Source organism: Necator americanus, chromosome IV, assembly GCF_031761385.1.
Source record: "Necator americanus strain Aroian chromosome IV, whole genome shotgun sequence".
Lineage (NCBI taxonomy): Eukaryota > Metazoa > Nematoda > Chromadorea > Rhabditida > Ancylostomatidae > Necator > Necator americanus.
The window spans coordinates 10,389,079-10,404,000 of NC_087374.1; the positions used below are offsets into that span (position 1 = coordinate 10,389,079).

The window sequence follows — 14,922 nt, forward strand, 5'->3', positions numbered from 1 at the left end:
GAATTATTCAATAACAATACACACTCCCAGCAGTTACCGGAAATGGTAAAATATAACTACTTACTCAATGCTTTGAAAGGTGAAGCCAGGGACTATATAAGAAAGTTCCAGATCATTAAGGATAACTACTCCAAGGCCATAAACTTCCTACTTGTGAAATACAATAACAGGGAAGACCTAATTAACCAGTTGGTAGAAAGACTGGATCAGTCGGTATTACGAAGTCCATCAATAAAGGACCGACGTCATCTTCTCGAACAACTACAAGTGATTGTAGCCCAGTTGACTGAAAAGGGAGAAGGGGTCAATAGCCCATGGCTAATAAAAAAGGTGTTAGCCAAACTTCCCGATTCGGTCAAGCGGAAAGTGATTGCCAAAAAGCAAGGACTATCCGCAGACGTTCCTTTTACAATGCAACATCTCTTTAAGTTCATAGGTGAGATATTGTTCACGGAAGAAATGTTCCTATCCTTTTCCGAGAAAAGTCCTCCAATGCAACAGAGGCAAGTGAACAATAATATTAGACCGCACTTGATGACAAAATGCTGCATGTACTGCAAGAACAACTATCCCTCGCATTCATGCATACAGTATTCTACTCCCCAGGATCGGTCCGCATACTTGCGTAAGGAACAACTTTGCATGATATGCGCATCTCCTAAGCATAGGACGACTAAGTGTAAAGGTCGTCCATGCTTCAACTGTAAAAGGTTACATCATACGTCATGTTGTTTCAAGAACAATACTGAATCAAGGCCGTCACAATATAAGGGCAATAACCCAACTAACATTGCAAGACCACAAGAAAAAGTGAAGGAAAGAATCAATAAAGGGTCATCTAAGATGGTTCGTTCAAACGTTATTGCCAATTCTGACAATACGACAAGCGAAACATCAATTCTGCAGTTACAAACAATACTCAATACGAACAACAATAGCAAATAAGAGAAGAGACCACACTTGCCAACCGAAGAAGTCACCATAATGGATCCTGAGACAAAATCGTTGTCAAAGGTAGATGTATTACTGGATACAGGGGCTGAAATCTCATTTGTAGACTCCACGCTTGCTGCAAAACTTCATTTGCCTGTGATCGAAGAAAGAAGAATTAAGCTGCACACCTTCGGTTCACAAGATACCAAAGAACAGAGATGCAAACTCGTCAGAATGGAAGTATGGGATGAGGAAGGAACTCCTCATTTACTTCAACTGTTAACTCACGACATTTTGACTCGCGCATTCAAGCCACCACAGATACATCAAGCCCTTTGTTCTTTTAGGATGCGATCACCTATGGAACTTCATGAGAATTGATACTGCTCCAATACCATTGCCTTCAGGCCTACATTTACTACCTACAAAATTGGGATACCTTATTTCGGGAAAACGTCAAAAAGAGAATCCAGCGGTATTACAAGTTTCTCGAGACTCTGAAGAATTTGATGAATGGGACCGCAATTGGTCAATGGATGTCGCTCAAGTCCTCACCATCTCCACATCTGAGCAAGAAATTATCGAAGATGAGAAAGATCAGGTGGAAAAGTTCTGATCTATGGATGCAGCCGGTACGGAAGAATTCGCCAGCACCGAGAGAACGGCTCGTGCTAAGATGGACAAGATTGTTTGGGACCGATTCAGTGAAACCATCGAACGAAGGGTAGACGGATATTACGTTACTCTTCCTTGGAAAGATCAATACCCGCATTTGCCAGACAATAAAGCGATAGCCTACAGACGCTTAGTTAACGTGTGGAATTCGCTGAGTAAGGACGAGCAACTCCTAGATAGATACAATAGCGTATTCAAAGACCAATTACATCAGAAAATCATCGAGATTGTTCAAGAAGGAGATCCTGTACAGGGAAATCAAGTGCACTACATTCCACATCAACCGGTTCTAACTCCGCAGAAAACAGCAACGAAATTGAGCAATTTTTTGACGCATCGGCTCACTACAAGGGATCTACAAGGGAAAATAGCAATAACAGCGGATGTTGAAAAGCGTTCCTCCAAGTACGACTGCACGAAAAGGATAGGGACGCAACACTGTGTCTTTGGCTTCATAACCATAAGTTGCCCCCGTTCTCCGTCAATATCCAAACATTACGATCTACTCGGGTTACCTTCGGAATAAAATCATCTCCATTCCTGTTGGCAGGAACGACGTACTACCACCTTAATAGCTATAAAACGGAATCCGATATAGTGCAAGAGCTTAAAGATAATCTGTATGTAGACAATCTCATAATGACGACCGATTCCATTGATAGGGCAATACATTTATATAAAAGATCAAAACAGACGTTCCAAGATCTCAATATGAATTTACGCGAATTCACTTCCAACAATACTAAGTTGAGGGAAGAAATAGCAGACCAGGCATCAGACTTACATCCCAAAGTACTCGGCCTTATCTGGGACATAACGAGGGATATTATTCATATCTCTACAAAAATTCCATCCATGTCATCAATAACAAAAAGAACCGTTACAAGCGCAATTTCAGCAATTTATGATCCATTAGGATGGCAAATCCCACTTCTTCACAAAATCAAGATCTTCCTGCAAGACCTATGGAAAAATCAATACGACTGGGATGTAAGATTACGCGACACAAAGGTTGAGGAATGGAAAGGCATCACCGCTCAAATTAGCGGGTTTGAGAAGGATTTGCCCTGTTTCTTGCAAGAAAAGAAAGGCGAAGTCATTCTGGTGACATTTGCGGATGCTAGCACCAATACTATGGCTGCATGTACATGCTTACACAGTAACACATCAGCGCAGCTCTTGATGGCCAAGTCCAAACTTCCATCTCTTCAATGCCACTACACAATCCCAAAATTAGAACCTAATCGGCTAGCATTGGCAATGAGGCTCACTAACTCAGTATTTTCTCAACTAAAGCCAGTTATCAACATAAAAGGAGTCTATGTCTTTTCTGACTCGGAGATCGTACTGAGTTGGTTGAAAATTAAACCAGAAAAAGAGGTTGGACAATTTGTTTCCAATAGACTAATTGAAATACGGAACATCACCAATCACATGACTGAACAGGGATGCTTTGTCAGGTTCGGTTATGTTTCGTCTCAAGATAACCCGGCTGATTGCGCAACAAGGGGATTGAACAAAGATGAGCTAGTGTTACACTTTTGGTGGACAGGCCCCAACTTTATTTACTTCCCGTCACGAAAGTGGTTAAATCAGGGAAAATTTTTGAGATTGATGAAGACGATAAAACTAATTGGAATGAGAATGAAGACCCAATGAAAGTCTTCATCATCGATGATGCAGGGAGAGAAAAGAAAAAGAAGAATTCGAACTACTTGAGCCTGCTAAAATTCGGACCCTTGGAAAGGCGAGAAGGATCATGGCATACGTTGTTCGATTCGTGGTCACGATAGTCGCTAAACTCAATACAAAACGCGATCGTTCATTGACCCTGTCATTAATGATAAAATGCGATCAGTCATTAGCTTATGGACCATTAAGTGGAAAGGAAATTCAAAAGGCTGAGACATTGCTGATCAAGCATCACCAAGAAACAAAAATCACCCCCGAAATTATTAAAGCACTGCAACATCTCAATATCCTCAAAGATGATGAAGGGATTCTCCGTTGTTACGGACGTCTTGAACGTGCTCAAATGAACGACATGACGAAATATCCCATCTTCATCTTGCAAAAAACTGATCTTGCAAAAATGATTATCTGTGATTACCATCGAAAAGGTTATCCAGGAATAAATCATACAATAGCGCTTATTAGGCAAAAGTTCTGGATACCACAATTGCGCTCACAAGTCACCACTTTGATTCGTAAATGCCTGCAATGTCAAAAGTTCAATAATCTGCCATATAAGTACCCACAACAAGAAGACTTACCAAAAGAGAGGGTCATACGATCCTACCCGTTTCAGCACGTTGGACTGGATTATTTCGGGCCACTACCGATCATAAGTCCCGTAGGTCAGGGGAAATGCTATGGATCCATCATTACGTGCATGACAACAAGACTCATTCATTTGGATGTAGTCTCCGACCTCACCACTGTAGCATTTCTACATATGCTTCGACGTTTTTTTTTTGCAAGAAGAGGCATTCCTCAGTCAATAACGAGCGATAACGCACCTACCTTCGAATTGGGGGAAACAATACTGAATGAAAGTATTCGAGCTGCAGAAAGTGATCCAACAGTAGCAACAGAATTGAGTGACAAAGCAATTGACTGGAAACATATTACGCCGTATGCTCCCTGGCAAGGAAGGTTTTATTAAAGGCTAATTAAATCCGTCAAATGCTCACTCTACAAAACCATGGGAAGATCACTTTTGTCTTTCGAAGAACTTTCAACAATTATTGTTGAGATTGAGGGACTGTTGAATACACGACCGCTCACGTACATAAGCAATGACCTCAATATGGATCATATCCTTCGTCCGATCGACTTTCTGCAAAAAGACCTGACAATACATCATCCAATGGGAACTATGAACGACGAACTGCATGATCCAAGCTATGCTCCACCTGAGCAGATAGGAATGTTACAAACAAAAAGGCAAGCAATAATAACTCTACAATCTTCATGCGAACTTACAGAAAAATTTTGGCATGTCTGGCAAACACAATATCTTACTGCTCTTAGGGAGAAACATCTAACCCAAGTAGGAAAGAAGAAAGGTTGTTCCCAAGTTCCAAAAGAAGGAGCGATAGTTCTCATTTGCGACTCAATACAACCTCGTCACTCCTGGAAAATGGGAACAATAACCAAGCTGGTTCAAAATAACAAGGGAACAACACGAGAAGCAATCGTACGCTTACCATCACAACGTCTGATACGACGTCCAGTGAATCTTCTCGTCCCTCTCGAATTGGAAGATGATTCCTTGGATAATCCGACTACCCAAGAAAGAAAGATTTCTGAGATCGAAACCAGCGTCTCGCAATCACAGAATACACCAACAAGTACCAGGTACAATCTCAGGAAAAGAAGATCTATCAACTACGGTAACAATGACCATGAAGGATCTGCTAGGGAACAAGGACGAGAAAATGACCGTTCTCGCAATCCTTTATCAATATCCAAGATGCTACAAGTTTCATTAGTATTGATACTCATGAATTTGCCTAATGTAATCAATGAATCTACGGTGAAGAATGAAACGCGCATTATTCAATGCATTGAAGGTGGAGTACAACTTATTTCTCCCGAACGAAATCCCTATGAAATAGGCGCGGAACACTACTGCGTGCAGATAGATACACCAAGAACGGAAGAAAACATCAGTTTTCCACCAGAAATTACGTTACACGAACATCTGGTACAATGAAAACTCCCTGAAATACAGAATGTTCGCATTGTTGAAATACAATGCCCACCAGCTCCATTCTGTCAATCAATAATATGTACCTTCTGTGCAGTCAATATTCTAAATCCAGAATGTTGGCCAAAGAGTGCAATACTGGCGACTGCAATACCATTATATTTTCTGATAACAGGATGCTATGTTTTCCTCTACGTACCATATGTAGTGCGTCAACCAGTTCGTGTACTTATGAGAATATTTTGGAAGCTCATAAGGCTCGTTTATCGAGGATGTCAAAAACTCGGTAAAAAGAGGAATTCCAGATCAATGACAAGACGAAGACTCCTAGCCGAAATCATAGCAACAGCAGTATTAGTCAACATACCAGTTACCAATCAATGCCAGCAAATCAATGTATTTAGTCATTTTTCCACGATTTGTACAAAGAACACCCTGAAACCATGTCAAGTCCAGGTTTCAGAGGTACTAAAAATCAGCCCGTTCAAACGCGAGGCTTATATTCGTCTTTTACAAAACGAGACCGCAGTGCATGAGATTCGTATTCAATGCAAGTCACTAGTTCTCAAATGTGAACCAGAGACAGACCTCTTTACCAGAGATACTATGCACAAAGTGGTGGACAGCAAACGCTGCCCCCACACTAGGTCATGCGTGGGCGAAAAATGCCGCTCAATAAACGCATTTCAGAATTAGCGGAGGAAAACCAATATCCAGGAAACACAGCCTGTGTAGAATCATGTGGTGGTTTGGGCTGTGATTGCTTCTATCCTAGCTCCGGTTGCTTGTTTTACAGAATTTACCCCCAACCAAAAAGCGACCAAATATTTGAAATCTTCCATTGCAATAGATGGACAGAAGCAGCAAAAATTGAAATCACCCACATTGATGGGGTACAGAAGAGAACTACATCGCTAGTAGCGCAACTTGTACCTAACGTACGTAACGTACCTTTAAAGTGGAAAATGTTTACAATTACGCTAACCTCCGTCACAATACTTCCACTACCTCTTCTTAGCACTCAATTCATCTGGGATGGTAACCGCACTGCTTTGTGGAAATCTAATGCTGTACCAGTACTAAAATGCTTCAATCAAAGCAATGCCAAAACAATGGATTGCCAAGTACTCGAAAATTGCATATGCCTTCCAGCAGAGACAAAGGCAAACTGTAAATGCAAGGACTTCAATAACGGAACTGGGTTCAGCAATATCTGTAACCAACTGCCTGCAGTTTTGCCATCTCTTTCGTTTCGTCAAGATCCACAAACGAAGGTGCAAGCAATTGTTCCCAGTATGGTAATGTCAGAGATAATCCTTAACTTTCATGATACAATACAAACACAACTATTGGTTGACGATGCAGTATGCCAAGCCCGGGCTACCGATTTAACAGGATGTTATAATTGTGCAAAAGGAGCGATAACAAAAGTTATTTGTTTCTCTTCTCAAGATAATACGCAAGCCGAAGTCACGTGCGAATCATCATCCTTCACGGTGCCATGCAACACCACAGGGACTTCTTCGGAATTGCGCTTTACCTTTTCTCAAGCAAGAATTCTCCTTGTCTGCCAGATTTCTTGCGGACAAACGGTAACATCATTTGAGTTGGGTGGTGTGCTAAAATTCACTACATCACCTCAATGACTAATGGAACAATGGGTCAGGAGAGAAACAATAACGTACTCTGAAATCCAATGACCAGATTTCGGACATATAGCCACCATATTTCTGCAGTGGTATAAGACTCTTATTGCCGCAACAGTGACACTTCTGGCTGTTGTAGTATTGACGTATATAGTTATATCCACATACGGACTACGAATTATTCGATGGGTGGTTACCCGTTTAATCAAAATATTATAATTTTCGGCATAGCAAACATTTTTGCAAAATGCTGCTGTCTTGTGTGTTCAAAAACGATAACAAACTCCCACAACAAGCAACAATAAGCAATAAAAATTCAATTTTTTTTTGTAAGTATTTTTGTACATATTTCACCCATCTTTTTCTCTACAGGATCAACGACCAGTTCAATACGGCAAGTTCAAACTACACCAAGGAATTCGAGTCAATTACAGGACTATGCAGACCGGCAACGCCCATACAGACTATTGAAACTGAGATAGGAAAAACGATTTCCACCATCTATGGCCAAATAAAAGGAGCCGGAACCCTCGACAACGGATGGAAGCACCACATAATACAACATACCTGCTCAGAGGCCAGTGCAGGAGAACAAGCCCTCCTAATCAATAGATTCTTGAGGACAGCGAGCGTTACAAAGGAAAAGCTCATCAGCTTCACCAAGGAATACTTTTATCTTGACGGCCTCCTTCGCAATAAAGGTACTCAAAAATCGACACTTAACAAAATCAAAGGAAAAAATATCCAGAAGAAGGTGGACAGGGAACTCGAGAGATTGGACAAAAATATAGCCGACATGGAAATCGAACTCGATCTAGTAGTAAAACAAATCGATGAGGAAAGGAGGGGTCTCATTGAGATAAAACACATGCTGGCAGACCTGGAAAAAAAGACTCGTCTCTTCATTGAAGGACAACAAAGATAAAAATAAGGAAACGATTCTGCAAAGAGAACAATGCATCAATACGGTTAAAGAGAATCACGGAAGAATCCAACTAAGAAGCGAACCTCACGGAGGAACCTGAACAGGACAATAAACACGAAAGGGATGCAGTTATGCCGGATGATGACTATCTGACATGGCTTGTAGCAAAGAACACTATGGATGAAGAGGAAGAAATGGACGAAGAAATAGTTGCAAATGCCGAGACAGAAATATCAATACCGAAAGAGAGAATTGAAACGTCAAGTCCCAAAAACGAAAAAGGAACAAGAGAAGACGTATGGACTCAGATTGCGATTCAATAACCAATATCTTAAGACTTGAGCAAGACCTGCGCGATCTATGATACGGACTTCACCATCTGCCACAACGGAAAATAGGAGAAACATCCAGCGGAGTACCCCCTCACATAAAATCTAGTTAGACACGTGAAACACCAACAACTCTAGCACTTTTTCGTTGCATATACTATCCTAATCCTAAGTCACATATTTCATAAAGCAGGAAATATTGGAGGTACAAATTTTAAGGGTTTTCTTAAACTATAACTTTGAAGCTTTATTCAGAGAAATTGATACCACATATTTTATTCAAACGATGGTCTATGGTTGGCTACGGCTTTTCTCCGTCTTTCAGCAGCATACGGACTCTGCGGTGAAGAATCCTCCGTCCTCTGAAACGATCCAATAATCAACCAAAATTTTGACTTCTTCGTGAAAAGTGCAGTGCTGCTCGGCAAGGCCATGGTTAGCCGACCGAAATAAGCGGTAGTCAGAAGGAGCAATGTCTGGTGAATACCAAGGGAGGGGTAAGATATTGAAGTGGAACACTTCTAAAGTTCCCTTGACGATTTTTTTGCAACATGTGGTAGGGCGTTGTCGTGCTAAAAGATCACCTTGTTACGTATTTTGACCTATTGGAGGCGTTTGAGCGTTTAATGCTGAGATCAGTTGCATCAATTGTTGTTGTTAACCACAGTACAGGTTTCGTTAAGTTAGAGTAGCTCATAGTAGATTAGGTTTGAGCTGATCCGACCTCTCCGTTGGCGTTCTTTGTTGCTGGTGTCAAAATCGCCACTTTTGAAGGCATCACCCCCGAATCTGAGGTGGTGCATATTTCAGGTGGAGTATTCTTAGAAGGGATAGTAGATTGTGGGGAGGAGGGTGATTCCGTCAATTTCTTCCTAATTGCAGTAAAAAACGGCCCGGAAGATGCGGCGCTCCAGTCGAACTCCTTCAGGACGCCTGAAGCCGTATCTTCCGGACCTTTTTTACCGCAACTAGGAAGAAATGGACGGAATCACCCCCTCTCCATAATCTACTATCCCGTATACGAATACTCCACCTGAAATCCGTACCACCTCAGACTCGTGGAGTGATGCCTTTAAGACGTCGGAACCAATACTCACGTGTTTTCAGTGATGGAGCAGGTTCCCATATACAAGGAAAGTATGTTGTTTACACTTCAGAGAAATGATATATGGTGATTTTTAGAGGAAACGACGATGTTTTAGCACAGATATAGTTATGTTGGTTAATTGCTAGTTATGCCATTTTTTGTAGGTATCTAAAAACTTGTTTGTGCCCCAACCTCCCACCCCCCCCCCCCTCCCCCAAACAGTTATAGCAATACTATCTATTTCTTGTAGACACTATTACTGGTTACATTTAGTTAATGAAATATTAATAAAATAAATTGTTTATACCTTGAAATTTCTCAAAGTGTGATATTTTTTGAAGCAGTCACCAATATGCATTGGATGCTTCCAAAGGCATGTATCAGAAAGCTTGTTAGTCTCGCGTCGTTTTCCCTTTTCTTGTCTGTTTGAACATACTACACAGTCTCTTTTCTATCCTTTCCATGTGTGTGTGAGTATGTGAAATGAATTTAAAGTACATATTTCCAATGTCGGACGAACGGCGACAACGGAGTGCAAAGATTTAAAAAGTACATAGCACTTCTCTGCTGTGCAATGTAATAGGTGCTTATAGATGAGGTGTGCCAGGAACGGTCCACTGCGGCAAAACATCCTTTCCAGTGTTTTGTTCAAGGGCAGTGTTAGTGAAATCGGCGAGAAAACGCTCCCAACAGCCACTTTTCAAAGAGCCCTATTTTTGCTTCAAATTATGAGATGAAACAAAATATGAAATTTAACTGATGATCCGTATACAAGGGTGTGGCGGAGTCTTTGGAGACATATACTTTTGCGACAAAGTTTAAAACTGACTTTTTCATTTGATGATTTAAAACGAAAGTTTTGACAAAAGTTTTTTTTCTTTAAAAACTTCTAGCAACAAGAAAGGATACTCAGAATTGTATCCCTCAATATCGCTTTTGATTCATTTCAAAGGCAAAAAAAATTATGTAGTACTTACTTAGATACTTAGATGGCCCGTCTTCACTGGACGTGCGGGCCCCAGCATCTCTTCCACTCGTTTCGTTCCCTCGCCATTGTCACCCAAGATGTTCTCAAGCTTCGTGAGTGACGTTGACGAGGTCCTTGAGCCGTTTTCAGCTGAGCTCTCAGCTGGTTCATCCGTGCAGCGAACACGTCACTCCATCTCGTTGGCGGTCTCCCTCGGGGGCGTTTAACGTTCCTTGGGATCCACTTTAGCGTTCTTTTAGTCCATCTATCGTGGATTCTTCTCATGATGTGACTGGCCCATCTATGTTTTGCTTTCGATACATATTCCGCTGGGTCGCGAAGACGGGACACTCCTCTTAAGTCGGAGCTACGAAGACCGGCAAGGTGTTGTGTGCGCCGGCTAAACTTCAGGAGACATCTCTCACGGGCTCTGTGGGTAGTAAGTAGCTTCCTAGACGTGGCCGCGGTGTCTGCCCACGTCTCCGCTGCGTAACAGAGCGCTGGAAGGTCTGTCGAGTCGAACAGATGGGCACGAAGATCTTGGTCCGTCAGTTGGTCCTAGCTTCCATGACGGCTGCTCATGCTGCTCATGCTGCTCTCATTCTTCTATTCAGTTCTTCCTTCAAGTCGTTTTCCATGTTCATAGAACGTCCGAGGTATACGTATGACGGAGTTTCCACGATTTGGGAGCCTTCAAGTTGTACTCCTCCGTCCTCGCAGTGGGCTTTCTTCATGAACTGTGTCTTCTTTCTGTTTATTCGTAGTCCTATTCTCTTCCCTGCTTCGTTCAATTCGTTAAGCATCGTTTCTGCATCATTGGTACTGCTCGAAAAGAGAACGATTTCGTCCGCGAAACAAAGGTTCGAGAGAAATCTTCCATCAACACGTATGCCCCTTTCTTCCCAGGATAGTGATTTCATTATCCATTGCAATGCAGCCGTGAACAGCTTCGGCGATATAGTATCGCCTTGTCGTACCCCTTTCCAATGGGTATGGTGAGAGGGCGGTGGAAAAGCTGTATCCTAGTCGTGCATCGTTCGTAGCAATTGGCTAATGTCCTCACATACGACGCGTCCACACCTTGATCGACCAGCGCTGACAGTATTGCATTCGTTTCTACGCTGTCAAAGGCTTTCTCATAGTCGACGAAGGTTAGAACAAGGGGCACGCGGTATTCCCGGCAAACCTCTATGACCCTCGACACGGTCTGGATGTGGTCCAAGCAGCTGAACCCCTGGCGGAATCCAGCTTGTTCTTGAGGCTGGGCTTCATCCAGCGTCCTAGATATGCGTGTGAGGATGATCTTGGTAAATATTTTGTACAACATGCTCAGCAAGCATATCGGACGGTAGTTCCGAAGGTCCTCTCGGTCACCTTTCTCATGGATAAGAACGGTTCGCGAGGTCTTCCACTGGTCTGGGATCCTTTTTTTCTGAAGATAGGATGTCATGTGCGCTGCTAAGATTACATGAAGCGGATGGACGCCAGCCCGAAGAAAGTCTGCTGATATAAAATCAGGTCCGGGGGCTGTGCCAGGTTTCATGCTCTTGATAGCGACTCGTACTTCCGAAGGGGGAATCCGTGGTGGAGCTTCGCCAGTGGGGATGATTGAGCTTGACACAGGAGTTGATGAACGGAAAAGGTTCGAGTAGAACCTCTCCGTAATGATTTCCATCTCAGCGAAGACGTGCGAGTCCCGTCTTCGCTCAGCAAGGCTGCTAGCGGAATATTATATTCGCGGAGATCCCTGCGGCACTTCTTTAGACTCGTTCTTCTTTGTGCTGCTTCTAGAATCTTCTTCTGCCTGTACTTCAAAAGATCCTCCTGCAACGCTTTTCTGCAGCTAGTATTTGCTACTAACTACTCAATGTGCGATGCATTCGGATCAAGCCTCAAAGCCCTTTTTCTTTCAAACAATTCCTTGGTGGTCTTCGAAATTCGATCCAAGTTTGTCGTGCGCGGCTTTGAGGCACACTCAGCACGGGCTCGTAATCCTCTGAGCAGCATCTCGTAGTCCACGTTTGGGTCTTCCTCGATGTGCCAGTCACCTTGGGACAAAGAGTCCTCGAGTACGCAGTCGTCGTAGACGACTTCTTTTCTTCTTCGTTGCCGATAGCATCTTTTCCATCGTGTGGCTAAGTCGTATTTTCGCACGAAGGAGACGGTGATCAGAACCACTACAAAAGGATGGTACTACTGAGACGTCAAGTAGACACCACCTCCGGTTGGTGAGTATGTGGTCGATCTCCGCATGAGTCGCGCCATTGGGCGATTCCCATGTCCACCGACGATGATCTTTTTTCATGAAAACAGAGTTCCCATGAAAGAGGCGAGCGGCGGCAAAAACCCGGCGAGACGATTGCCATTTTCATTCCGGTCTCCTAGTCCAAATCTTCCAATCCTGTATTCCTCTTCTGTGGCCTTTCCTAGTTTTGCGTTGAAGTCTCCGACAACGAATTTGTAAAAGGACTTCTCGTTGTGGACTACTTCCTCCAGCTCCTCGTAAAACGCGTCCAATTCGGAATCATCAGCCGCTGATGTTGGTGAATAGCAGTTGATGATACTGATGGATTTTTGGCGCAGAGGGCGGAGGCGAAGAACGGCCAGACGAGGTGGCAGGATATCGTGAGAATCGACGAGATGGACGACAGATGGGTGCACAACGAAACCAACACCGCCTACATTCCGCGACGGAACCTTCTCTCCACGAATGACGAGTGTACCGTCATTCATCTGTCGTACGTCGCTCCTTCTGCACTTGGTCTCCTGCAGAGCAATCACGTGAAATTTGATACGCTCTGCAGCTCCGAGAAGGACATGCAGGTCAGCGTCTGTGGAAACTGTCCTCGCGTTGTAAGTACACAGTCTGAGACAGTCTCTATGGCGAGTCGTGCATGTGTCGCCTTGGTCCAGAATCAATGACGTCCTGAGCAACCTGAGATTTGATCGCCTCTCACCGGTCGCCATACCGTCCGACGTCTGAGACGGCAGGGCCCAGTGTGCAGGGTACTGAGGCAGTGAATATGCTGGAGTGGCAAAGAGACTTTTCCCCAAACTAAGCAGCCATGCCACGGCGAGCTTAGCTTTCACCACAGGTCGTCGCCCAACCTATATGGATCAGAGAACCACCTTGCGACATTTTGCCAAGACGGTGGTGAATCTTAGCAGTGGTTTACTCTTAGCTAGGTTTCCGATTCCGAGAAGTCGGAATATCGGATGTGTCGAACTCCTTTTCAGCTTGGGAGACCCTGCCGGAGGACGAACCTCCGCTGTGCATCGCAGTTCGACGTCCAGTGTCACCTCCACGCCACTATGAGGGGGTAAACCGTTGTGAAGGTTATGCAGTACACCTGTCATTAATGGTACTTATTTTGCGAAAATGGTTACTTTTTCCTTTTGCTCTTGTTCTACGAGAACAAATCTCATCATTTTCACATTTTCCGGGCAAGAGAATGTGAAACTATCCGACTTTTTAACCTCCAGAGAAAATCTAGAGTATCTTAAGGCAAGATTTGTCACATGAGAAGCTTTAAAAATTCTGTCCCAAGAGCTCTTGTATGTTTCAAGGAAGTCAATCATTTTTGCCAGAGGACCGACGAATCCATACTTACCTCCCTTTTTGTTTAGAATTCATCTATTTCGATGGATTCTAAGCAGGAGAGGGTTATCGAGCCAATTATTAAATTCTAATAGTAATATAGTTTTTGGAAGAACTTCCCAAAGTGTATGCCATGTAACAAATAAAATAGCTCAGAGAGTTTTTTTTTTATCCTAGAAGGGGTAATGAGAAGAAAAGTAACTATTGGTAAGGATTGAGTATGCTGCCGGATGAAAATTCCAGAGGAGCTGGCGAAATTATTTTTAAAGTGAGTAACAAGATATTGAATATTGAATATATGAATATTGATTAACAACTGATTTGTTTACTTCAGTTCGAAATATGCTAACCTTTTTGAAGATTTCAGAAATTTCCTTTATATCGTTTTATACATACAAGGTATGTGGCAAAAATAATGTGAGTGGTATGATAAAAATCGATCCATTGAACATTTGTGCGAATACATTTAAGTCTTTGAATTATGCAGGTCCCCTCAGCAGCGCTACACCCCTTCCAGTGGTTCACCCATGTTCGAAACACTGTTTGTTCCTTCGGAGTGCCCTTCAAAACTCGTACCACAGTTGCCTGAATCTGCGGAAATCCGAATCTCTTTTTTTGCCTGAAGAAGATTGTTCACAAAGGATTTGTAGCAGCTGGAGCTACCATCAACAGTATTTTCTACAAAGTAGCACGGCTGGCGAAAAGAGTCTCCCGAGTCCGTCCGAACATTGTTCGTCGCTGTCTACTTTACCACGACGATGCTCGCGCTCACACGACACAGCAGATGAGAGAATAATGCGGTGGCGCTTGCGACCATCCTACGACCCTGATCTGTCACCTCCAGAAATCTTCTTGATTCCAAAGATAAACAAGGTTCTGAACTGCAACAGAGGTCAACTTTGAGTCCGTTTCTAAGATCCAGCCGACTGTGACACGAGGTTATTCCAGACTGTGACTTTAAAAGCTGCTTCGAATAGTGCCACTAATGATAATGGGTGGCTTCTCCAGAATGGTTATTTTTAACTGAAGACGATATTGGAACTAATTAAA

At 43.0% G+C, this 14,922-nt stretch overlaps 10 protein-coding genes across 10 annotated transcripts in view; 7 read left to right on the forward strand and 3 right to left on the reverse strand.

Annotated features, from left to right (window-relative positions):
• Positions 1-42: 42 nt before the first annotated feature.
• On the forward strand, positions 43-945 carry RB195_000840 (uncharacterized protein; the record flags this gene model as incomplete). Its single annotated transcript, XM_013450988.2, has 1 exon — positions 43-945. The coding sequence occupies one exon, from the start codon at positions 43-45 to the stop codon at positions 943-945; it is 903 nt and encodes a 300-aa protein (XP_013306442.2).
• Positions 946-984: 39 nt separating this feature from the next.
• RB195_000841 (uncharacterized protein) lies at positions 985-1,314 on the forward strand (the record flags this gene model as incomplete). The annotated part of the gene is made up of 1 exon (XM_064197376.1): positions 985-1,314. One exon carries the CDS (start codon positions 985-987, stop codon positions 1,312-1,314), a length of 330 nt encoding a protein of 109 aa, XP_064053257.1.
• Positions 1,315-1,552: 238 nt separating this feature from the next.
• RB195_000842 (uncharacterized protein) lies at positions 1,553-2,134 on the forward strand (the record flags this gene model as incomplete). The annotated part of the gene is made up of 1 exon (XM_013450986.2): positions 1,553-2,134. The coding sequence occupies one exon, from the start codon at positions 1,553-1,555 to the stop codon at positions 2,132-2,134; it is 582 nt and encodes a 193-aa protein (XP_013306440.2).
• A 329-nt stretch (positions 2,135-2,463) lies between these two features.
• Positions 2,464-3,267, forward strand: RB195_000843 (uncharacterized protein; the record flags this gene model as incomplete). The annotated part of the gene is made up of 1 exon (XM_064197377.1): positions 2,464-3,267. The coding sequence occupies one exon, from the start codon at positions 2,464-2,466 to the stop codon at positions 3,265-3,267; it is 804 nt and encodes a 267-aa protein (XP_064053258.1).
• A 100-nt stretch (positions 3,268-3,367) lies between these two features.
• On the forward strand, positions 3,368-4,273 carry RB195_000844 (uncharacterized protein; the record flags this gene model as incomplete). Its single annotated transcript, XM_064197378.1, has 1 exon — positions 3,368-4,273. One exon carries the CDS (start codon positions 3,368-3,370, stop codon positions 4,271-4,273), a length of 906 nt encoding a protein of 301 aa, XP_064053259.1.
• Positions 4,274-4,312: 39 nt separating this feature from the next.
• RB195_000845 (uncharacterized protein) lies at positions 4,313-5,326 on the forward strand (the record flags this gene model as incomplete). Its single annotated transcript, XM_064197379.1, has 1 exon — positions 4,313-5,326. The coding sequence occupies one exon, from the start codon at positions 4,313-4,315 to the stop codon at positions 5,324-5,326; it is 1,014 nt and encodes a 337-aa protein (XP_064053260.1).
• A 959-nt stretch (positions 5,327-6,285) lies between these two features.
• RB195_000846 (uncharacterized protein) lies at positions 6,286-6,966 on the forward strand (the record flags this gene model as incomplete). The annotated part of the gene is made up of 1 exon (XM_064197380.1): positions 6,286-6,966. One exon carries the CDS (start codon positions 6,286-6,288, stop codon positions 6,964-6,966), a length of 681 nt encoding a protein of 226 aa, XP_064053261.1.
• Positions 6,967-10,861: 3,895 nt separating this feature from the next.
• On the reverse strand, positions 10,862-11,077 carry RB195_000847 (uncharacterized protein; the record flags this gene model as incomplete). The annotated part of the gene is made up of 1 exon (XM_064197381.1): positions 10,862-11,077. The coding sequence occupies one exon, from the start codon at positions 11,075-11,077 to the stop codon at positions 10,862-10,864; it is 216 nt and encodes a 71-aa protein (XP_064053262.1).
• A 116-nt stretch (positions 11,078-11,193) lies between these two features.
• RB195_000848 (uncharacterized protein) lies at positions 11,194-11,949 on the reverse strand (the record flags this gene model as incomplete). The annotated part of the gene is made up of 1 exon (XM_064197382.1): positions 11,194-11,949. One exon carries the CDS (start codon positions 11,947-11,949, stop codon positions 11,194-11,196), a length of 756 nt encoding a protein of 251 aa, XP_064053263.1.
• Positions 11,950-12,575: 626 nt separating this feature from the next.
• RB195_000849 (uncharacterized protein) overlaps positions 12,576-14,922 on the reverse strand; it is a gene marked incomplete at both ends in the record, with an annotated part of 3,345 nt that continues 998 nt past the window's right edge. Inside the window, one exon of the mRNA XM_064197383.1 lies at positions 12,576-13,382. Coding sequence (XP_064053264.1) covers positions 12,576-13,382 — 807 coding nt within the window. The remainder of the gene's footprint in view (positions 13,383-14,922) is intronic.